Raw genomic sequence first — 24,884 nt, forward strand, 5'->3', positions numbered from 1 at the left:
CTTTTATAAGGAATTTATTTCAGTGATTCATCCACAACTACAGCCTCTATGCTATCAGGTGACTCCTCAGGTCAGGTGACTCCTCAGGTCATGTGACCCCCTCAGGTCACGTGACCCTCTGAGAGATAAATGACGTTCAGCCTCAGTCCCACTGGAACCGTCAGAAACCGTCATGTTGGATCCATCATCAGTCCCGGTTGCCGTGGTCACAGGTGGTATGATGACACCCAGAGCACTCTGGGTAATGGAGGCCCCAGCAGTAACAATGGAATCGTGGGTATTGTGCTCAGCCTCATGGAGTTCAGGAAACAAACAAAGACTTGAAAATATGTTTGTGTGTTTGTTTGTTTGCACAACAACACGATTCCTTGATGAACTGCAGTGAGACTGAGACCTGGGAACTGTGGGTAATGTAGTCCAAACATTTCTGCAAAAAAACAGAAATGCTTCAGTTTGTTGCTAAGCAGCAAGATAACCAGCAACACCTTCTAAACTGTCCAGACCTGCAGCAGGGGATTGTGGGTGTTGTATTCCAGTCCAAGGAGAAGTTGTAGTCCAGAAGAAAGTGGGGTTTTAGAGCATTGTAGGCCAGATAGAGGAGATTTGTGGGTGCTGTAGTCCAGTAGAAGACTCCATATAAGTGGCGTTTACAGTGTTCTGCACATATAGCAGAGGCAGAGTGGCTTTGTGGTTATTGTAGTCCAGTATAAGGTGGTTGTAGTCCAGGCCAAGTGGGGCTGTGATTGTTGTAAGTGAAGTTAATGTGAAATTAGGGAGCTGTAGTCAAATTAGGAGCATTACGGTACATGAGAGAGGTTTTAAACACGACTGTGGGAGTTGTAGTCCAGTAGAAGACTGTTGGATTCCAGACAAAAGATGATTTGGGGTGTTGTAGTTCGATAAATAGTAACAATAATAATAATCAAAAAACAAAACAAAGAGAAAAGATCACATTAGAGTCCAACAGAAAGTTGTTGTAGTCCAGTCCCAAAAGAACAGTGGGCAATGTAGTCCATTAGAAAGTTGTAGTCCAGTCCCAGGAGGACTATGAGTGCTGTAGTCCAGATAAAAGACGATTTGGGGTGCTGCACTTTGATTAAAAAAATAAATAAATAAATAGTCCAATAGAAAGTTGTAGTCCAGTCCCAGGAGGGTGGTGGGTATTGTAGTCCAATAGAAAGTTGTAGTCCAGTCCCAGGAGGGTGGTGGGTGTTGTAGTCCAATAGAAAGTTGTAGTCCAGTCCCAGGAGGGTGTTGTCGTTGGGAGCTGCAGTCCAAACTAGACTATGAGAGTCAGACAGTCCAGGGAGAGGAGGATTGTGGGAGATGAGGTCCAGCAAGAGAGTGTATAGGACAGAGGAGGATTGTGGGTAGTGAAGTCCAGTGGTTGTTTGATACTTTAAGCCCTGAACAGACTGTGTGTTTGAGCCCCATTGTTTTATTTACAGTCACACAAGTCTTTATGTACACACACACACACACACACACACACACACACACACACACACACATCATCATTATCATCACCATCATCATATTCACATCACATAAGTAAATAGATCAATAAATAAATAAATAAATAAATAGGATAATATAAATACTTCAATACAAACTGAACTCTACAGTCTGATTCGTTATTTACTCAAGATACAGGATTATTGAATCAAGTCACAACCAACCAACCAGTCAACCAACCAACCAACCAACCAACCAACCAACCAACCAACCAACCAACCAACCAGTCAACCAACCAGTCAACCAACCAACCAAGCAACAGACCAACCGACCGACTGATCAACCAGTCAACCAGTCATGTGTCTCTGGTTGGTTGGTGTGATCTCATCCATCCATCCAATCAGATATAATCCTCCTCCTGAAGAAAGAAAACAAAATTGATAAAAGTTGCCTCTGACAGGAGGAGGAGGAGGAGGAGGAGGAGGAGGAGGAGGTGGTGTTGTGTGGGGGAGGGGTAGAGGGCGGTTCCCATTGAGACGGTGTCTGCAGTGGCCAATCAGAGTCTCTCTCGGCCAGGGACCCAGATGTAGGGGCCACTCTGCTCCTCAATGACAACCTTGACTTGGTGGTAGACCTCCTCGAAGCTGTCGCCATGGACAATGGCTGGAGACACACAAGTGGGGTGGAGGGGGCATAACACATCAATAACACAACAATAACACAACAATAACACAACGTTAAAATGTCTCCGTCCTTTGAAGGAAAACATCTTCACCTGTGAAACACTCCAGGAAGTCCTGCTCCAGTTTGACGGCTCGGTCCAGAGCTTTCCTGGCCTGGTCCTCCGACAGACGCTTGTTCAGATCCCTGGACACAAGGAGGACACGGTCAGAAACACAACCAGGACCAGAGGACATCACTGTCCTGGGAGGACGTCGCTGTCCTGGCAGGACGAGGACTTACAGGATGTTCTCCAGGGAGCGGGGGCGGATGAAGATGGCGATGGGGTGGAGCTGAGCCGCCTGCAGCCTCCTCACAGCGTTGGCCGATACGTCCAGGATGCAGTGCTTCCCCTGAGGGACGGACAGAGGACACAGTTGACAGTTACCGCAGCAACATCAGCATCCTTGACAGAGACGGTCTACGGGGACCTGGTGAACATCTGACCTGCTCGGCCACCTGTCTGACGCTCTGCACCGACGTCCCGTACAGGTGGTTGTTGTACTGTCCCGCCTCGATGAACCGGTGCGACTGGATGTCCCGCTCCATCTGTTCCCGCGAGGACACAAAGTGGTAGTCACGTCCGTCCATCTCGTAGTCCCGGCGAGGACGAGTCGTATCTGTGGGCAGAGGGACGACAGGGACATCAGAGACATCAGAGACATTAGGCACATCAGTTCTGTCCACACAGCGTCTTCTCGTTCACAGGACACCAGTCAAGTCAAACCAGTCCAGTGGTTCTCCTTGATACCACCTGGTGAGCTACAGTAATCCTGGACCATGGGTACAGAAGACAAGTTGGACCGTGGCTGGTTTGACCACAGTCGTCTCTCGTCTGGTCTGGGACTCACGGGGGACACAGGAGCCGAACTTGTCTGGGAACTCAGACAGCAGGTCGTCATTGACTCGGTCTTTGGTCGGTCCCAGGATGATGATGGGACGAGCGTAGTCCACTGGAGACAGACGGAGGGACACACAGCCGATCAGAGTATGGACCAACTCACTGTGGCACTACAATACCCACAATCCCCTCCTGCCAGCCTGAACGGCTTCAGGCTTCCTGGTTTAACTCACCTTCAATCTGAGTGATGAGCTCGTAGCTGTGGACGAAACTCTCTCTGCCTGAAGGAAGAAGAGGAGGAGGAGGAGGACATTTAGTTTAGTTTGTCATGAAAGACAGAGAGACAAGTAGAGACGAGTAGAGACAAGTAGAGACAAGTAGAGACAGGGAGACTCAAAGGAAAGAACTTGATGTAGAAACTAGAAGAGCTGAGAGGACGTTACACAACAGATCAGAAGATGTTCCACCAAATAAACACAAATAAGAAAGGTTATAAATAGATCAGGTTATAAATAGATCAGGTTATAAATAGATCAGGTTATAAATAGATCAGGTTATAAATAGATCAGGTTCTAATTACATCAGATTATAAATAGATCAGGTTATTATTAGATCAGATTATTAATAGATCAGGTTATAATTAGATCAGATTATTATTAGATCAGGTTATAATTAGATCAGGTTATAATTAGATCGTTTACCTTTACTCTTCATGCGTGACCACTCCTTCCTCTCCACCCTGAAACACAAACACATCATCTACTTCATCTCTGTTTCTGTTCTCAGGACCAGTTCTACCTGGGACCTGGTCCTGTGGTCCAGATATTCCCCTCTATTCAACCAGGACCAGTTCTACCTGGGACCTGGTCCTGTGGTCCAGATATTCCCCTCTATTCAACCGTTAGCTAGCTAGCTAGCTACGTTAGCATCGATGTCGTCTGTTCTGACCATAGCTACGGGTGGAGGACAGCCAACCTGTGCTTGGACGGGACGTAGCCCAGCTCCTCCAGCTCCCCCTGCTGGTTGACCCGTCTGGCCTGCCACCACTCCTCATCAGAGCTGTCAATCACATGGAGGACCTCCCCGAAGTTAAAGTCCAGAGCCTGAGACAGGACGCCACAGTCCCACTGCTTGTCGTAGTCAAACAGGGCCCTGGGGGGACAGGACGGGACAGGACAGGGTCAGGGCTGTCCCTACCTGGTGTAGGTGGAGGTGGACTACAGGTTGGTGGAGGTGGACTGATGGTGGAGTTGGACTAAAGGTTGGTGTAGGTGGAGGTGGACAATAGGTCGGTGTAGGTGGACTGATGGTGGAGGTGGACTAAAGGTTGGTGGAGGTGGACTGATGGTGGAGGTGGACTATAGGTCGGTGTAGGTGGAGGTGGACTAAAGGTTGGTGGAGGTGGAGGTGGACTATAGGTTGGTGGAGGTGGAGGTGGACTAAAGGTTGGTGGAGGTGGAGGTGGACTATAGGTTGGTGGAGGTGGGATGATGGTGGAGGTGGACTAAAGGTTGGTGTAGGTGGACTAAAGGTTGGTGGAGGTGGAGGTGGACTACAGGTTGGTATAGGTGGAGGTGGACTAAAGGTTGGTGGAGGTGGAGGTGGACTATAGGTTGGTGGAGGTGGGATGATGGTGGAGGTGGACTAAGTTGGTGTCGGTGACTAAGGTGGTGAGGGGAGGTGGACTACAGGTTGGTATAGGTGGAGGTGGACTAAAGGTTGGTGGAGGTGGAGGTGGACTATAGGTTGGTGTAGGTGGAGGTGGACTATAGTTTGGTATAGGTGGAGGTGGACTATAGGTCGGTATAGGTAGACTAAAGGCTGGTGTAGGTGGAGGTGGACTAAAGGTCGGTGTAGGTGGAGGTGGACTGATGGTGGAGGTGGACTAAAGGTCGGTGTAGGTGGAGGTGGACTGATGGTGGAGGTGGACTAAAGGTTGGTGGAGGTGGGCTGATGGTGGAGGTGGACTATAGGTCGGTGTAGGTGGAGGTGGACTATAGGTTGGTGTAGGTGGAGGTGGACTAAAGGTTGGTGTAGGTGGGCTGATGGTGGAGGTGGACTATAGGTTGGTGGAGGTGGAGGTGGACTATAGGTTGGTGGAGGTGGAGGTGGACTAAAGGCTGGTGTAGGTCTGACCTGACGTAGAAGCTGCGGTTGGCTCTCAGACTTCCTGACGTGCTGTTCATCATCTGCTCCCTCAGGTCGTGGATCTTGGCTTCAAAGCGACTGTATTCTGGAGACATGGAGACACATGAGGCTGGTCAGAGGGGACGGTCCCCTCAGAGACCGTCCCCTCAGAGACCGTCCCCTCTGGACTGTGTCCTCACCTTCAGGTCTGTACTGTGCTACTATGGTAACGGTCTGTCCTGCGTTCTTCAGAGCTGCTGCCGCCTGCTCGTGGGTCGCGTACCTCAGATCCACCCCGTTCACCTGCAACGAGACCTGGTCAGTGGGTTCTGGTCTAATCTGAGGATCTGGTCCCTGGTTCTGTTCCCTGGTTGTGGTCCCTGGTTGTGGCCCCTGGTCTTATAGTTCTGGTCCCTGGTTGTGGCCCCTGGTCGTATAGTTCTGGTCCCTGGTCCCTGGTTCTGTTCCCTGGTTGTGGTCCCTGGTCTTATAGTTCTGGTCCCTGGTTGTGGTCCCTGGTTGTGACCCCTGGTCTTATAGTTCTGGTCCCTGGTCCCTGGTGACCACCTGAGATTGGTCCCCTGTTTGGAGCTTCCGCTCAGGTCTGCTGGTCCCGGCAGTATGAAGGTATGAGATCCCTGTCCCGTTCCTTCCTCCTTACGATGTTTGAGCCCAGACGTTGTGACCCCTCTGGACACATGATCTGCGGGGTCCCTGTAGAACCTGGTCCTGTCCCCTATCATGGCCCCGATGGGGTGTATCCCCGTGGACTGAGGAGGAGCTTGTGGATCACACATGTAGTCCGGCTCCTGTAGTCGCAACAGATTGAGTGGTCAGAACTGGCTTATGGTCCTGGTCCCATGGGTTTAGGGTTAGGTTCTGGTTTGGTACGACAGCTGGTCCATCGGGGGCTGTATCGTCCAGGACTGGGGTGGGTGGTCCTGTCAGTAGACCACCTCCCCTGTGTTCAGACAGAGACAGCGTCTTCATGGAGGACGTCCTCCAGAGACACGTGGTTCACCTGAGTAGAGTAGAACAAACCGTAGAGTAGAGCTCCGCCCACCCAATAAACAGATACACATTAGAGTAAACATTAGGCTCCGCCCACCCAATAAATAGATACACATTAGAGTAACTTAGGTCCGCCACCCATAAACGATACACTTAGAGTAACATTTGGTCGCCACCCTAAATGATACACATTAGAGTAAACCTAGTTCTCGCCCCCCAATAAACTTAATAGAGTAACATTAGGTCCGCCCCCATAAATAATAGAGTCAAACATTGGCTCACCCCCGCAGGATCTGGTCCCCATCTGGATCGTCCGTCCCGGTTGACCCCCCCCCCTCGATGATATTCGTCCTGTAGTATGGTGTTGTCTCCACTGGGACATTTGGTCCCCACTACCACCACGATACTGAAACCTAGCCTGGACAACCAGACAGACCAGGACCACACCTGATTAGTGCCAGTAGACCAGACCCCGTTCTACCGGTCCTGTTCTGTGTTCCTACGTGTTCTGAAGCCACAGAAGTCTCCTCATTCCCTCCCTAGAGGAGACAAACACACTGCCCTGTCGTCCTCCTATCTGCTCCCCCGCCCCCGCTCTACCTTTGGTCCCTTCATCAGTTGATTGGGGAGCGTTCGCCTGGGGGACGTCTCACGTGAGGAGCTTTAGTCTGACCACAGGCCCCGCCTCCTTCAGCGCCTCCACGGCGATGGAGTGTGTGACCTCACGGACGTCCACGTCGTTAACAAAGACGATGCTGTCGTTGACCCTGGGGATGGAGGACGGGCACGTTACAGGAGGACAGGGACGTTACAGGAGGACAGGCACGTTACAGGAGGACGGGGACGGGGGGGACAGACCTGAGACGTCCGTCCTGGGCTGCTGCTCCTCCAGATGATCTTAGTGATGAAGATGGACGGATCGTCCCCGATGTGGGGGTTGTCTGTCCCTCCAGCAATGCTGAACCCCAGACCTGATGTCCCCTGGAAGACACCCAGAGGACAGTCAGAGACACCCAGAGGACAGGCAGAGACACACAAAGGACAGGCTGAGACACACAGAGGACAGTCAGAGACACCCAGAGGACAGGCAGAGACACCCAGAGGACAGTCAGAGACACAAAAAAGACAGCTAGCTACGACACCAAGGACAGCTAGACACACAGAGGAAATCAGAGACTAAGGACACCCACAGATACAGAAGACACCAAGGACATCAGTAAACATAGAGGCCCAGTCCATAGAAGTCAGAAATCCAGTTAATCTTTGAGGTCCCTGAAGTCTTATAGGGATGATCAATGAAATGAAAACTAGTCTTAGTCGGTCGTCGGTCTAGGTGTTCGTCGAGTCTGTCCTGGCCTGCCGTCTAGTGTAGATGGTTGTAGGCTGGTCCTGGTCCTGTCCGGTCATAAGTTAGATGTTGAGGTCTGGTCCGTCCCCGTCCTGCCTTAGTGTAGATGGTTGTAGTCGGTCTGGTCCTGGTCCTGGGCCGGCCTGGTCGGTCCTGGCTCCACCCCTCCATGTGATCTTCGTCACTCAGATGCTCCTTGATCCGTTCATCTGTGGAAACAAACACCACCAACGTTAAATCACTCGTCACCACGGCAACCCCTGGATGGGAGGGGGTTACCGCGGCGACCGCAGCCACAGCAACCAGAGTAACAGCCTCTCTGGAGGAGGACAACGGGTTAAAACCAGGTCCAGGTCCGGTCTGGTCCAGGTCCAGGTCCAGGTCCAGGTCCAGGTCCAGGTCCAGGTCCAGGTCTGGTCCTAGTCTGACTCTTCCTAGTTACTGGAGCGTGTGATAATTACTGCAGCTGTCTCTTCACACTTCACTTCCCCGGTCTCTGGAGGATCTGGACCACAGAGATCCCCTTACATAACGGAGACAGAGGATTAATTAAGACCCGGATGTCTGTCCCCCCAGGACCAGGACCAGGACCAGGACCGTGGTCCAATCTGGAGGATTTGATTTATCAATGAAGATAACTTTTATCTCTACGATGGTTCTTGTTTCTTATTTAAGAAATCATGTCTGAGGTTGTGATGCTATCATGCTAACACGTATCAGCTTTTAAAGTAGCTACCATGCTAACATGTATAGTGTTTAAAGCAGCTATCATGCTAACAGTGTTTAAAGCAGCTACCATGCTAACAGTGTTAAAGCAGCTACCATGCTAACATGTATCAGTGTTAAAGCAGCTATCATGCTAACAGTGTTAAAGCAGCTACCATGCTAACATGTATCAGTGTTTAAAGCAGCTACCATGCTAACCATGTGACCTTGTTCATCTCATTAAACCATTCCCTGGAGCCTTTTTGTTTTCCTGCTACATCTTGTCTGTCTCTCAGCTCTGGTTCTTTTTGTTTTTTCTTATTTCAGACGTCACAGACGTCTACCTTCACTATTACACCTGAATCACATGGTAACGATACTGCTCCTTCAGCCAATCACGTTTAAGGTTGGTCGGACTTCTCTTTGACCTACGCTAGCATCAGAGTCCTCTGATTTAAACCAAGCTAACGGTTCATGATGTTAAGGTTGTGATAGCTACATGTCGAACCCAGGACGGGGGATAGAGCAGGAGGATGGAGGATGGAGGATGATGGAGGATGATGGAGGATGGAGGACGGAGGATGGAGGAGGAGGAGGGGCTATCATCCATTTGGCTGCATGAGAATGTATTTTGTAGAAAGACATTCTGATGGTGAAGTTGTATGGAAAGGCTGGAGCTAGCTCGCTTTAGCTGAGAACAGGGCAGAAACCTTGAGCGCTATGAGGAGAGTAACATGACTTCTATTTACTCCTTTTATGTGTATTTCTGTCGGTTTCTCCAGTAGTGGAGTCACAACAACCGTACTGAAGACGAGGTTGGATGTTCTCGAAGGTTCTCGGCTGTTATAGACAGGTACAGCTATATACCTGTATATACCGGTATATACCTGTATATACAGGTATATACCGGTACAGTTGGTATGTGAAGGGTCTCATCCAGGTCATGGTTTATGACTTAAAACCGTTTCAAAAAGGAAACTGGACTTGTATCACAATCCAGTCTTTAATTTTGTCCCCAAGACGATTCAACCCGTTCATATTAGCCACAAGCTAACTCCAATAGCTACCAGCCATTAGCATTAACATACAGTATGAAGTATCAGGATTAGCATCATGGACCGAATAAGAACCACCACTAACGAGAACCAGAAACTTAATGGGCCGGGACCAAATGGAATTTAAGACCAACAATAAAACAAATACGTTCAGATTTAACTAACTGACTTTTTAAGACCTCACATTGTGATTATCAGTTCATTTCATTTCAGACGTTTTACCGAATCACTTTAAAGAAAATCATTCAGTGTGACTGTTGCCTTAATCTGGACTGATAATTACTGGACAACAGACTGGAACTTACACGCCTTATCTGAATTAAACAACACGGTGTGACCCGGGATCACAACCCTTAAAGAACGATCACCCACTAGTAGGAGAGAGGAGGAGAGATAGGAGGAGAGGGACTGTCTCCTCCTCCCCCCCCCCCCGTGGTTCCAAACCTCTGACTTCAAGGTTGAAGATATTTATCCTTACGTATGGGGACTCATTGTTTTCTTCACTATTACAGAATCCAGATCCAGTTCGCCTGCACATACCCGTAACCATGGCTAACCTGCAGCTACTACCCATTAGCAGTACGTAGCTAACTGTGGGCTACGTGTTCTCATCCTTCAGCAGCCTGGAGTCAAGCGTCTCACGTTACTACGGAAACGGACCCCTCGGACTTTGACCTTTAACCCCAGCCCATAACAACAGGCTAACGACAGGCTAACGACAGGCTAATGACAGGCTAACGATAGGCTAACAATAGGCTAACGACAGGCTAATGACAGGCTAACAGCTAAGTAACTAATAATAATTCATCCCAAGCTGGATGAACGTCCTCAGACCTCCACCTGTAATTAACTGGTCCAGGTGCCTAGCTGCAGGCCACGCCCCCTCCTCCTCCTCCTGCTCCTAATGAGGAGCAGCTAGCTGTTAGTGTGTGTCAGTGTGAAGAAAATATGAAGTATTGTGGTTAACATCATTAGCAAGCTAACTAGCCTGGAGTTGCTATGGAAACGACCAACCAATGACAACAGGCTAACATCTGATTAACTAGGAACGTGGAGGATTCATGACCAGACCTACATCAGTACATTAATTAAAGCCCGCCTCCGGTTCAAGTGGGAGGTGCCTAGCATGCAGGCCCCAGCACCCGATGCACCTCCCATCCCTGAGGATAGGAGGAGGCTGAGTGATGAAAGGGTCCTACCATCATCCATGCCTGTGCCCTTGCTCTCGACTGTGATGAATCTGCGTCCCATCTTCTTGGCGTACCACACGGACACAAACATCACTTCCTGTCTGCTCACGTTACATAAAGAAGGACTGGCCACGGGGCGCCCGATCAATAATTAAACACAGAAGAAGAAGAAGAAGAGAGGAGGACGCTCTCAGCACACACTCGTTAATCGTTAGGTGATGTCTCCTAACGAAGCGAAGACACATGATGGACAGGTCAGCACAGCCCTCGGTCATCCCTCCTTCATCCACACGGACAGAGAGAGAGGAACGAGAGACACAGAGAGACACAGAGAGATACAGAGAGAGAGAGAGATAAAGGAGAAGAACCCACGAACGCAGAGACGAAATGAGACGAATGGACGAACGAACAAATTCCTCTGAAAAAAGAAAAGAGAGAGGTGCTTCATGCCCTCTCGTCATCCCATCGTCCTGCTCCTATGCCACTCCCTTTTCTGCTCACCTGATATCGTCACTGCACATCCCTCCTCTTCTCACTTCTTCTCTCCCCTCAATCTCTCATACTCTCTCTCATCTCTACCCCTCTCTCTCACCTCTCTCTTCCCCTTCCTCTGAAGGAATCCTCCCTACGTGATGTCAAGAGGGAGGAGAGGGAGGGATAGAGGGGTGTGGGGCGAGGAAAGACAGCAGAAAGGGGGAAAGAGAGATAAGAGGGGGGGCGGAATGGAGAGAGAGGACACAACACAAAACAACATACTATCACGCAAACACACATTCTGCTTTTTGCTCAGCGTTGCCATGGCAACTGTGAAGGGGAGGGAGGCGCAGCAGAGAGGAGGAGGTTTGCCAGCACTTAGCAGAACGTGTTGTTAGTGTCTCACAGTACCAGCCTGTACTGTGTAACGTACAGTCAAGCAGTGTGTGTTAGTGTTGTGTGTAGTTGTTAGTGTGTCGACGTGGTGTGTGACTACAGTCAGAGCAGGGTGCTGTATCCGTCACAGGTGGCGTGACTAGCTCATGCTACGTCGTGTAGTGACCAGGCTGGGATCAATAGGCGGAGTCTCATCGTCTTGGTAAGTACTCTACGAAATACACGTACATCAGGTGTTAGCAGCTGTAGCACAGGAGGAGAAGGAGGGAGGAGGGTTGAATGAAGCAGAGAATGAGAGTAGAGTGGGACAGTTGTCCTCGTAACAGGAGCTCCTGAACCTCAGTTGCCTGCACGACACTCAGGAGGAGAGTCAACCTCGATTCATAAAGACAGAAAGAGAGAGAGAGAGAGGGAGAGAGAGAGAGAGAGAGATAGCTCTGACCTCTGGAGTCAGTCCCTACGCTACGCTACGCCTCGCTATGCTATGCTACAATAATCTATGCTATGCTATGCTATGCTATGCTATGCTACGATATGCTATGCTATGCTATGCTACGATATGCTATGCTATGCTATGCTATGCTACGATATGCTATGCCCACTGCTGAGTTAGACTTTAAGCCAGAACTAACTCTTCTGGTGGTGGAATGAATCAAGAAGGTTCAGAACAGAAACATGTGGAGTTAATCTGGACTGAAACCAGATCGGTTCTAACCGGTTTATATCACCTGGTTACACAGTGTAAACCAGTTTAAACTTTGATACAAACCTGTTTATACTGAATCTGTTTAACATGACATGTTCCTGACATGTTCCTTACGTGTTTTGACATGTTCCTTACGTGTTCCTGACATGTTCCTAACATGTTCTTAACATGTTTCTGACATATTCCTGATATTTTCCTAACAACATATTTCATACAGGTTCCTGACATCCTATCATGTTCCTCACATGTTCCTCACATGTTCTTAACATGTTTCTGACATGTTCCTGACATGTTCATGGCATGTTTCCAACATCGTAACATGTTTCTGACATGTTTGTGATGTGTTCTTGACATGTTCCTTACGTGTTCCTAACATGTTTCTGACATGTTCCTAACATCCTAACATGTTCCTCACATGTACCTGACAATGTTCCTAACATGTTTCTGACATATTCCTGATATGTTCCTAACATCCTAACATATTTCATACACGTTCCTGACATCCTATCATGTTCCTCGCATGTTCCTAACATGTTTTTGACATGTTTCTAACATATTAACATGTTCTTGACATGTTCCTAACATGTTCTTAACATGTTTCTTACATATTCCTGATATGTTCCTAACAACATATTTCATACAGGTTCCTGGCATCCTATCATGTTCCTCACATGTTCCTCACATGTTCATGACATGTTTCTGAGATGTTCCTGACATGTTCCTGACATGTTCTTTTACATGTGCCTAACATGTTTCTGCCATGTTCCTGGCGTCCTAACATGTTCCTGATATGTTCCTGACATTCTGACATGTTCCTAACATGTTCCTGTCATGTTCCCAACATGTTCCTGTCATGTTCCTAACATGTTTCTGACATATTCCTGATATGTTCCTAACAACATATTTCATACAGGTTCCTGACATCCTATCATGTTCCTCACATGTTCCTAACATGTTCCTAACATGTTTCTGACATGTTCCTGACATGTTCATGGCATGTTTCCAACATCGTAACATGTTTCTGACTTGTTTGTGACGTGTTTTTGACATGTTCCTTATGTGTTCCTGATATGTTTCTGACATGTTCCAAACATGTTCCTGACATGTTCCTAACATCCTATCATGTTCCTGACATGTCCCTTTACATGTGCCTAACATGTTTCTCCATGTTCCTGGCTTCCTAACATGTTCCTGACATGTTCCTGACATCCTGATATGTTCCTAACATGTTCACGACATCCTAACATGTTCCTGTCATGTTCCTAACATTTTCCTGTCATGTTCCTAACATGTTCCTAACATGTTTCTGATATGTTCCTGACATCCTGACATGTTCCTAACATGTTCACAACATCCTAACATGTTCCTGTCATGTTCCTAACATGTTCCTGTCATGTTCCTAACATGTTCCTAACATGTTTCTGATATGTTCCTGACATCCTGACATGTTCCTAACATGTTCACGACACACTTAAATGTTCCTGAGATATTCCTGATATGTTCTTGATATGTTTATGACATCCTAACATGTTGCTGACATGTTCCTACCATGTCCATCACATCCTTCCATCTTCCTGACATGTGTCTGACATGTACCTGACATGTTTCTAACATGTTCCTCACATGTTCCTACCATGTTCCTGATATGTGCCTAACATGTTCATGATATCCTAGCATCCTAACATGTTCCTGGCTCCCTAACATGTTCCTCACATGTTCCTCACATGTTCCTGACATGTTGCTAACATGTTCCTGACATCCCAACATGTTCCTCTCATGTTCCAAAGATGTTCCTAACATGTTCCTGACATGTTCCTGACACTCTAACATCTTCTTAACATCTTCCTGACATCATCCTCACATGTTCCTGACATGTTTCTGATATGTTCCTGACATCCTAACATGTTCCTAACATGTTCCTAACATCCTGACATGTTCCTGACACTCTAACATCTTCTTAACATGTTCCTCACATGTTCCTAACATGTGTTGACACCCTAACATCTTCCTCACATGTTCCTGACATGGTTTTGACGTGGGTTTGATATGCTAACATGCTCCATACAGCCTGAGCTAACACACATGCTAATTTGGCTATGCTAACACACACACGTGAGTAGAGAGAGAGTGAATGAAAACCTGATGGAAGCAGCGAACACACACATGAAGACTCACACTAAGACACACATTAAGACGTTTATGAACACACATACATAAAGACGGCTTATGAACACACACTAACACACAAACACACACGTGTTACACGGGACACGTGTGTGTTTGAGAGTGAGTGTGTGTGTTTTAGTGTGTGTGTGTGGTCTGATCTTACCTTGGTGGTGACAATGCAGAGGCAGTCCATATCCACACACACACTCACACACACATTTCCACACACACACACACACACACACACACAAACAATCACACTCACACACTCATCTCGCTCGCCCTCCTCTCTCTCTCTCTCTCTCTCTCGTCCGTCTGTCTGTCTATACTCGCTCACTCTCTCGCCTCCTCTACCCTCTGTCTGTCAGCACGGAGAGGGGGGGGGGGGGGGGGGGGGGCAGGAGAGACACAAGAAGAAGAAGAGAGGAGGGAGGGGGGAGGAGGGAGAGGGGGAGGGGGGAGAGGGGGGGGCACTTCCTGGAGTCACTCGACAAAAAGACAGAAAGAGAAAAAGGTCGAGAGACATGGAGACAGAGTGAGAGAGAGGGAGGGGGTTGGGCTCCTGTTGCCATGGTGTTATGCAGCTGTTGCCACGGTGATGCTGATGCAGCTGTTGCTAAGTAACAGTGATGGGTGTAGCCGTGTGTATGTATGTGTGTGTGTGTGTGTGTGTGCGTTCATACCTGTGCAGGTGTGTGTGGTCCGCTCTGGTTCTCACAAACTGTCAGCTCATAGAACTCCTGTATGTCTGCACACACACACACACACACACACACACACACACATCATCATTATCATCACCATCATCATATTCACATCACATAAGTAAATAGATCAATAAATAAATAAATAGGATAATATAAATACTTCAATACCAACTGACTGATGTTAACACTGTCAGTCACGCTCCTGCTCATTGACTGTTTATACTATGGACACACCCACTGTGACGTCATCCATTCAAGCCTGAAGTGGGCGGAGCCTGCGGTCACCATGTTGGATAAACTTTACTCCGCCCACACTCAGATACTCCAAATATGGACATGGGGGGTCGTGTCAGACGTTGAGACCCGCCCACCCAACTCACTGCTACCCATTAGCTCAGGCTACCACCTGTCACTCAAAGCAGGTCCACCCACTGGACTACCACAGTACACCTCCCATGAGACTCTGAGACCAGATCCACCCCACACCAGGTCATCACACTGGGTCTAGATCACAACACTGGGTCTAGATCACAACACTGGGTCTAGATCATCACACTGGGTCTAGATCACAACACTGGGTCTAGATCATCACACTGGGTCTAGATCACCACACTGGGTCTAGATCACAACACTGGGTCTAGATCATCACACTGGGTCTAGATCACCACACTGGGTCTAGATCACAACACTGGGTCTAGATCACCACATAGGAAACACGTCATCACACTGGGTCTAGATCACAACACTGGGTCTAGATCACAACACTGGGTCTAGATCATCACACTGGGTCTAGATCACAACACTGGGTCTAGATCATCACACTGGGTCTAGATCACCACACTGGGTCTAGATCATCACACTGGGTCTAGATCATCACACTGGGTCTAGATCACAACACTTGGTCAATCACCACACTGGGTCTAGATCACACACTGCACGTATCACCTGGTCTAATCACAACACTGTCATATCACACTGGGTCTAGATCATCACACTGGGTCTAGATCATCACACTGGGTCTAGATCACAACACTGGGTCTAGATCACCACACTGGGTCTAGATCACAACACTGGACCGTCTACATTCATCACAACACTGGGTCTATAGATCATCACACACTGGGGTCCACCTAGATCACAATACTGGACCCACATTATCACACTGGGTCTAGATCATCACACTGGGTCCACGTTATCACACTTGGTCCACATCACAACACTGGGTCTAGATCACAGGTGTGTGCTAACAGGTGTGTGCCAACAGCAATTGGTGGTGTGCTAACAGCTATCAACAGTGTGCTAACAGCTAACAGGTGTGTGGTAACAGTTAACAAGTGTATGCTAACAGATATCAGAAGTGTGCTAACAGCTAACAAATGTGTGCTAATATGTGTGTTAACATTTAAGAAGTGTGTGCTAACAGCAATCAGCGGTGTGCTAAGAGCTAACAGTTAACAAGTGTGTTCTGACAGCTAACAGGTGTGTGATAACAGCAATTGGTGGTGTGCTAACAGCTATCAACAGTGTGCTAACAGCTAACAGGTGTGTGCTAACAGCTAACAGTTAACAAGTGTGTTCTGACAGCTAACAGTTGTGTGCTAACAGCTTACAGGTGTGTGATAACAGCTATCGGTGGTGTGCTAACAGCTAACAGGTATGTGGTAACAACTATCAACAGTGTGTTAACAGCTAACAGGTGTGTGGTTACAGTTAACAAGTGTGTGCTAACAGCTATCAGTGGTGTGCTTACAGCTAGCAGGTGTGTGCTTACAGCTAAATCGTGTGTTAACAGCTAGCATGTGTGGTCTAACAGCTAACAGGTGTGTGCTAACAGCTAACAGGCGTGTAGGTGGTAGCTACCTAGCAGAGCCTGGAACAAGTCACTCTGGAAGACGTTCAGTAGCTTCTCTGCTCGACCTTTGACCCCTTCAGTAGCTCCAGCCTGACAGGCCTCCATCACCTGGAGGACTCGCTCAGTATCTGAGGACACAGGACACGTTTTACTGGTCTCTACTGGTCCATACTGGACATCTGTACTGGTCTCTACTGGTCTCTTCTGGTCTCTACTGGTCTCTACTGGTCCATACTGGACATCTATACGGGACTCTACGGGACTCTACTGGTCTCTTCTGGACTCTACTGGTCTATACTGGTCTATACTGGTCTCTTCTGGACTCTACTGGTCTATACTGGTCTCTTCTGGACTCTACTGGTCTATACTGGACTCTACTGGTCTATACTGGTCTCTTCTGGACTCTACTGGTCTATACTGGTCTATACTGGACTCTACTGGACTCTACTGGTCTTTACTGGTCTATACTGGTCTCTTCTGGACTCTACTGGTCTATACTGGTCTCTTCTGGACTCTACTGGTCTAATGTAGTCTAGAGCAGAAAATGAAACTGAACAAGAGTCTGAGAACAACTACACACTAAATAAACAACAATAAACAAACACCTTCTCTCTTCAGTGGCATGTCCCTGTCCCTGTCCCTGTGACTGTCCTTGTTGTCTCTGTCTTCGTTGTCTCTGTCGTTGTTGTTGTCTTCTTCGTCTTCGTCCTCTATCTCTGATCCACTCAAATCCTCTTTAGGGATTTCACAAACCCACGCAGTGCCTGCTGGGTAATGGAGTCCTAATCCCCTCAGACAAGCCCCGCCCACCTCCAGAGTCCAGCCCATGTGATTGGACCACGCCCTTGACAGCTCTGAATTAAAATTAAGACACTCTATGTCCTCCTTCTCTATGTCCTCCTCCTCCTGTATGTCCTCCTGCTCTCTGTCCTCCTCTATGTCCTCCTCCTGTATGTCCTCCTCCTCCTGTATGTCCTCCTCCTCCTGTATGTCCTCCTGTATGTCCTCCTCCTGCTCTCTGTCCTCCTCCTCTATGTCCTCCTCCTCTATGTTTCCTCCTCTATGTCCTCCTCCTCTATGTTTCCTCCTATATGTCCTCCTCCTCTATGTTTCCTCCTATATGTCCTCCTCCTGTATGTCCTCCTGTATGTCCTCCTGTATGTCCTCCTTCTCTATGTCCTCCTCCTCTATGTCCTCCTCCTCCTGTATGTCCTCCTGTATGTCCACCTCTTTGTCCTCCTCCTCTGTCCTCCTGCTCTCTGTCCTCCTCTGAGGAGGAGGTAGACACAGCTCCATGCCTGAGGAGGACTTAACAGCTGATTTCAGATGTTGACAGGAAGTAGACGCTGGGATATTTTACATAATAATAACATTTATAGGAACATTGATGGTGGAGATTAGACATTTATTTAAACGCAGTCTGACTCTGTAGAATCTAACCTCTCATGTAGCAAACATGGCCCCTTGGTTTCTGGGACTTAGCTCCTTTAGAGCCTCTAGTGGCCACTCCACGAACTGCAGGCGTTTACATTTCCACATGGGCTCGATGGGTCCAACGATGAGTCCAGATCAGATCAGGGTCCAGGACAGTAACTGGGGACGAGGAGGTCTGCCCTCTGAGACCAGATGGTCTGCTGTTGGCTAGGAGGATCTAGGGGGAGGATCTGGGAGGAGGATCTGGGAGGAGGATCTAAGGGGAGGATCTAGGAGGATCTAGGGGGAGGATCTAGGAGGAGGATCTAGGAGGAGGATCTAGGAGGAGGATCTGGGAGGAGGATCTAGGAGGATCTAGGAGGAGGATCTAGGAGGATCTAGGGGGAGGATCTAGGGGGAGGATCGGTGAGGATCTGGGAGGAGGATCTAAGAGGATCTAGGGGGAGGATCTAGGAGGAGGATCTAGGGGGAGGAACTGGGAGGAGGATCTGGGAGGAGGATCTAGGAGGATCTAAGAGGATCTAGGAGGAGGATCTAGGAGGGGGATCTAGGGGGAGGATCTAGGAGGAGGATCTAGGGGGAGGATCTGGGAGGAGGATCTAGGAGGATCTAGGAGGATCTAGGGGGAGGATCTGGGAGGAGGATCTAGGAGGGTCTGGGAGGAGGGTCTGTGGGGAAGATCTGAACCCAGGAAAGTGAACCAGCCTGTAGTCGTGTGCTGACCCTGAGGAGGAACCGACTCCTCATGAGGTTTAACTGCTCCTCTGCATGTCCACACAACAACTCTCATCATCACTTATACTGTCATGAAGACCAGAGACATGTTATATTTACAGATATGTTTTTTTTCTGCATTTGTCTGCATAGTTGAACACCACAGGGTGTCAACATCATATGAGGTTGATGCAGTTATTCTTGCAGCTGAATATTTTATTACTTCAGTGCGTGAGTGTGACCATCACCAGCCTCCCTGGGAACTGTCCTGTTGATCTCTGTTGAGTGTAGTGACCTCTTGTGGCAGGGAGGGCAGAGCTACACCTCAGTGAATGAAAGAGCATAAAAGAGATGGTGTGCGTGTCCTCTTTCAGAGTACAGATCCATTGTTTCATCTTATAGTGCTAATTGGTAATTAAAGGATGGTGTAACTAATTACTTTAAGTAACAAGTAACTAAGAAAAGTAAGGCATTACGTTTTTAGAGGGTAACTATTAACGTGTAATGGATTACTTTCTTTAGTAACTACCCCAGCACCGCCCCTGGAAATGAACGACTTAACAAGGAGTCTTCTGAACGACTCTTTGAAAGGAGCGGTTCCCTCCGAGGAGCCTGAGTCCGTCTCATCTTGCAGTTCAGCCTTCGTGCGAAGCTAAAAAGTCGCTGGACTGAGACGATTCTTGTTAAAACTCCATTGGACTCGTTAGCGGTGTATGCTCGCACCTGTACCCACTGAACTAACGCGTTATTGTTTATTTGTGAGCGGTTTATTTATTATTTATTTATGTTTTCGTTCAGGCATAGCTCTGCACACCTCTACTCTGGGGCCTACTTCCCTCCCGCCCTCCCGAGCCGCGACCAATCAGAAGATTCCTCAACCAGACTCTAGCTTCTGATTGGTGGCTGTCAGTCACGTGGTACCACAGGCTGCATATAAAAGCGCGGCTTCGGGTTACAGAGCACGGATATGGAAGCTAAGCTACGAGTTAGCATTTAGTTTTCGTTAATATTAATCAACTTTTTCAGGGGAAGTGGAGAATTATCATCCCGCACGCACGCACCCAGACACACGCACGGCGCGGGCTCATTTTTCACGCAGTGAGTGGACTTCCGGTGGTGTTTTGGAAGTTGTTTTTGTGGAGAAGGGGGTGTGTTAGCAGCATGAGGCTAGCTGGAGGAGCTAACTGTGTGATTTATTCATGTTGACACTCCGGGATTGGTGGAGGACGGCAGGACACGGTGAGTCTGGCAGATAGAAATAAAGAATGTAACACTCTTAACACCATGATGACAGCTCGACGCTTAACTCTCTTACTATTTATCATGTCCCGTGTACAACTTTATAAACCAGAGTGTTTATTAAAAGCCTGCTGTTAACAGAAACATGCAGCACGCAGAGAACAGTGCACATATAAGTGGACTATGGAAATATGAAATATGTATTACAACATAAAGTAAAAGTCTGCGTGTCTATGAAATCACCAATATAAATATACTGCAGTAATTCAGATGGAAAAGCCTTTTTAATCCGTAACAAGATGTGACAGCATGTGGTTAGAATGCATTCATCTAATTAACATCTAATTATCATCTAATTAACACTGACGGCCACTTCAATGTGATGGAGTCAGAAAATATTTGCAATGCCACCACAAACAAAGCCATAGATTAATCAAACTGCTGGAATTTATCATGAGGACTGAGGTGTTATCAAAGATTAATGTCAGAAAAGAAGACATTTATTCCCTCAGTGTAACGAGGTGACTCATTTAAAGGTCTGTGGTTAATTAATTATCTCCTCCTCCAGTGCTTCCTGGTTGAATCTGATTGGCTGTCTCCTATCTCCTGTAGCTGGCTGTGATTGGCTGATTGTTCCCCAGGATGTCCCTAGATAAAGACGCTGTCCTCCCTCATGGCTGTCCCGTCCAGCTCAGCCAATCAGAGCAGCCCCCGCTGGCCAAGACACGCCCCCTCAAACGCCCCCTCCCCACCCAGCCAATCGCAAAGAGGCGCTATTCCATGGGCGTCAGCCTTAAGGGGCCGGCCAAGCGGCGTCGCCGCGCCAACAGCGACAGCCAATCAGAGCCTGTCCTGCCGAGCCACTTCCTGCTGGGGGGGAACATCTTCGACCCTCTGAACCTGAACTCTCTGTTGGACGAGGACGTGAACAGGTGAGACACGTCTGCAGGTGAGACGGACAGGAAGTGCCTGTGTTTGTGTTTGACCTCTGACCCCTGCCCTCAGGGCCACCAATCAGGAGACACCAAAGTGCTCGCCCCTGCCGTCGCGGGGCGGAGACCCTGTAGAGATCCTGGTTCCCCGTGACATCACTGACCCGCTTAACCTGAAAGGGGGCGGAGCTGAGGGAGGAGGCGGAGTCCTGCTGTCCCCCCTGAAGTCCAGGAAGAGACACCGGCCCAGACACCATGGAGGAGGAGGAGGAGGAGGAGGAGAGAAGGAGGTGATACCAGCTCGACTGTTTCCTCCTGCGACTCAACTGACAGGTGAGACGGGAACACCTGGAGCTGTAGCATAACGACGTAACAATGACCTAATAGTCATGTGAGCAATCTGCTAATAACGAGCTAATAACTAGTACTTGTACTAGTAGTCTAATAGGCTAATGAGCATGTCAACAAAGAGCTAATAACATGTCAACAAAGAGCTAATAACATGCTAGTAACATGTCAACAAAGAGCTGATAACATGCTAGTAACATGTCAACAAAGAGCTAATAACATGCTAATAACGTGTCAACAAAGAGCTGATAACATGCTAATAACATGTAAATAAAGAGCTGACAACATGCTAATAACGTGTTAATAAAGAGCCAATAACATGTTAATAACATGTCAACAAAGAGCTAATAACATGCTAATAACGTGTCAACAAAGAGCTGATAACATGCTAATAACGTGTCAACAAAGAGCTGATAACATGCTAATAACGTGTAGATAAAGAGCTAATAACGTGTAAATAAAGAGCTGATAACATGCTAATAACATGTACATGAAGAGCTAATAACATGCTAGTAACGTGCTAATATGCAGCATCCATGTTGTTTTTGTAGGTGCAGCTCCTCTGTTGGCCACAGAGGGCAGCGTTCCTGCGTCTCCGCTCCCCTGTGAACTCAACACGGCCATCACCTGTCGAGATGACCTGGCCCCGCCCCCTATCCTCCCGAGAAGGCACACCCACCCTCTGCCAGGCCCCGCCCACAGGCCTGGCAGCCAAGGCGACAATCGCCATCGGAGACGGCGGCGAACGACCTCGACCAAGTCAACGGATGTTACAGTCACCACGACAACCACAGCCATGCCAACCAAATTCCAGACGCCGCTGGTGGGCGGGGCTAAAGCTGGCAGGTGGGTGTTATCAGAATGAAAAGACAACAGAAAATTAAAAGAATGAAACCAAACAAGATGAAATGGAAAGGTAGAACTAGAAGAGTCCAAATGGTTTAACCTGTGAACTCTGGACTCCACAGAGCTGAGTCCTGATTGGATGACTGTGGTCACATGACTCCTGTACTTCCTCCTCCAGGTGTGGAGGACCTCAGACCAGCCGTGCTTGGCCACCACAGAAGAAGAAGAAGGACAAGCACCGCTACCAATATGGCAACCACAGCCGTTACTACGGCTACCACGGTTTCTATGGCGATCGGTGGGAGGGGCGGGTCGGGGTGGAGGAGGACGCACGGCTCCGCCTCCTGGAAGCTGATTGGTTCAGAGACAAGACTGTGCTTGATGTGGGCTGTGGCCCTGGTCACATGACACTGGCTCTGGCCCGCAGGTTTAACCCCACCCACATCCTGGGGGTGGAGCTAGACCAGCGACTTGTCCACGCAGCCAATCAGAACATCAGACACTTCCTGTCACATGACCTGGTGGTGGAGGAGAGAAAGGGGAGGGGCGGGACAATAGCCCCGTCTCCTCCCCAGCACGAACAGGGGGAGGAGGGGGGAGGAAAGGAGGAGGTGACGGAGGTGATGGAGCAGGTGATGGAGGACTTGCTCTCCTTCCCCCTCTCCTTCAGGGTGAGTCGAGGTCCTCTCTCTGCTCCTCCCCTCCTCCTCACCTCCTCCTCATCCTCCTGCAGGTTCCCCAACAACGTTACCTTCATCCAGGTGAGTCTCCTCCTCCTTGTGGCTGGAAGCCTTGTTGCCATGGTTACCTCAGTTGCGACTTCTCCCACAGGGTGATTACGTGTCAGAGGAGGCGTGGCCTGGGCGGGGTCAGTACGATGTTGTCATGTGTCTGGGCGTGACCAAATGGGTTCAGCTGCAGTCAGGTGACGGGGGCGTGGCCAGGCTGTTCAGGCGAGCCTATGAGAGCCTGTCGCCGGGCGGATTATTGATCCTGGAGCCTCAGCTGTGGAGCAGCTACAGCCGCAGCAAGAGGGCCTCGGTGAGCCCCGCTAACCTTCACGTCATCATGCTTTCTTATGTGTTTGGATGCTAACGGGGCTAATCTGCTGCAGGAGGACACGTACCGTCACTTCAGGACTTTGAGGCTCAGACCTGAACTCTTCACCTCCTTCCTGACAGACAGCGTGGGCTTCACCTCCTACAGACTCCTCAGACACTCAGGTAGGAGGTCACATGGGCTCACGTACTCGCCACTGATTGGTCCTCCCCTCCAGGCAACAGGCGCTGACCTGGCTGTGTTTGTGTCTCCAGGTAACCAGAGGCCCATCTACCTGTTCCACAAAGGCCCCGCCCACAGGAAGTGACGCTGTGACCCGGACAGGATGGGACGCTTGTTTCGGTGGAGACAGACAGAGAGGGTGAACAGTGGACTCTGTTTGATGACATCACACATGAGAAGAGACTGAACCGGACCTGATTGGATGAGAGCAAAGGATTGTGGGTGATTTCACAGATACTGATCAGAGACAGAAACATCATGTGACTCCATCTCTGCTCCCTGATTGGACGCTGGCCGCTGACCGGAAGCCATCTTTTCACAATAAAGAGAATTTATCAGCTGATGGATCAGCTGTTTCTGTTTCTGTGACAACACACACACACACACCTGTAAATGAGTTCCTCAGTCATGTTTATTACATCATACGTGTTTATTACATCATACGCGTTGACACTAGCTACAGCTGCAGCTCCAGCCCGGCCTCGTTTCCGTGGTAACCGTGTCCCAGTAGGTCAAAGGACAGCCAGTCTGTTCCATCCCTGCTGTCATCTGACAGTCGAGAAAGTCTGTCTTCTTTGGCCCCGTCTCCTTCTCTGTCGACTCCGCCCACTTCCTCACTGCCCCCGCCCACTTCTGTGTACGGGCTCGGCTCACTGTGGCGATGTTCATGACTCGGGTGGTGGTGGTTCATCAGCAGCAGAGCCTGAGAGGTGCAGTCATGAGACAAAGAGGGAGGATCATTAGCTGCGTTTCCATGGAGACTGAACTGTTTCCATGTGAGGATCTATTCTATGTACCGCTGCATTTCATTAATTACACCACAGGAAGCATATTACAGTGTTAGGAGGGGCGGGGTTAAAGTAGAGGACATGTGAGCAGTGACCAGGCCCTGCCCACTATCATGATAGGGGCGGGGCTTGTGACATATGCTACAGCCAGCGTGTGTGATGATGATGATGTCACCCTGTGTCTCTCCACGCTGTCCTCATCCTGCTCGCCCGCTCTCTCTTCCAGCGAGGTCAGGATAGAGCTGCTGTTGCTAGGAGACTAACACACACACTAACAGGTTAGAGCTGCTGTTGCTAGGAGACTAACACACACACACTAACAGGTTAGAGCTGCTGTTGCTAGGAGACTAACACACACACACACACACACATCAACAGGATAGAGCTGCTGTTGCTAGGAGACTAACACACACACACTAACAGGTTAGAGCTGCTGTTGCTAGGAGACTAACACACACACACACACACACACATCAACAGGATAGAGCTGCTGTTGCTAGGAGACTAACACACACATCAACAGGTTAGAGCTGCTGTTGCTAGGAGACT

General features: G+C 48.8%; 2 protein-coding genes and 1 pseudogene across 4 annotated transcripts in view; 1 reads left to right on the forward strand and 2 right to left on the reverse strand.

The window, feature by feature from the left end:
- Window positions 1-17,442, reverse strand: LOC125022385 (annotated as a pseudogene).
- Window positions 17,443-19,840: 2,398 nt separating this feature from the next.
- Window positions 19,841-23,894, forward strand: LOC125009067 (7SK snRNA methylphosphate capping enzyme-like). Of its 3 annotated transcripts, none has more exons than XM_047586625.1 (8): window positions 19,841-20,140; window positions 20,709-21,072; window positions 21,146-21,405; window positions 21,972-22,266; window positions 22,445-23,027; window positions 23,098-23,307; window positions 23,381-23,489; window positions 23,580-23,894. In XM_047586625.1, exons 2-8 carry the CDS (start codon window positions 20,783-20,785, stop codon window positions 23,630-23,632), a joined length of 1,800 nt encoding a protein of 599 aa, XP_047442581.1. In that variant the 5' UTR covers window positions 19,841-20,140; window positions 20,709-20,782; the 3' UTR covers window positions 23,633-23,894. The 3 variants fall into 3 exon arrangements, with proteins under 3 accessions (XP_047442581.1, XP_047442573.1, XP_047442591.1); XM_047586617.1 differs by having other exon boundaries at window positions 19,842-20,140; window positions 20,753-21,072; XM_047586635.1 differs by having other exon boundaries at window positions 19,843-19,999; window positions 20,753-21,072.
- A 72-nt stretch (window positions 23,895-23,966) lies between these two features.
- Window positions 23,967-24,884, reverse strand: part of LOC125010081 (serine/arginine repetitive matrix protein 2-like) — a 2,114-nt gene continuing 1,196 nt past the window's right edge. Inside the window, exons 6-7 of the mRNA XM_047588428.1 lie at window positions 24,511-24,594; window positions 23,967-24,250 (exon numbers count right to left, since the gene is read on the reverse strand). Of these exons, the coding sequence (XP_047444384.1) occupies window positions 24,005-24,250; window positions 24,511-24,594 (330 nt within the window). The 3' untranslated portion in view covers window positions 23,967-24,004. The remainder of the gene's footprint in view (window positions 24,251-24,510; window positions 24,595-24,884) is intronic.

Source organism: Mugil cephalus, chromosome 1 (genome assembly GCF_022458985.1).
Source record: "Mugil cephalus isolate CIBA_MC_2020 chromosome 1, CIBA_Mcephalus_1.1, whole genome shotgun sequence".
NCBI classification, from domain to species: domain Eukaryota; kingdom Metazoa; phylum Chordata; class Actinopteri; order Mugiliformes; family Mugilidae; genus Mugil; species Mugil cephalus.

Bases quoted from the DNA above. Each gene is read 5' to 3' on its own strand.
- LOC125009067 (XM_047586625.1), top strand. From the start codon at position 20,783: ATGTCCCTAGATAAAGACGCTGTCCTCCCTCATGGCTGTCCCGTCCAG. The intron at 22,267-22,444 runs GTGGGTGTTATC...TTCCTCCTCCAG, and splicing joins GGCGGGGCTAAAGCTGGCAG to GTGTGGAGGACCTCAGACCA. The intron at 23,028-23,097 runs GTGAGTCTCCTC...CTTCTCCCACAG, and splicing joins ACAACGTTACCTTCATCCAG to GGTGATTACGTGTCAGAGGA.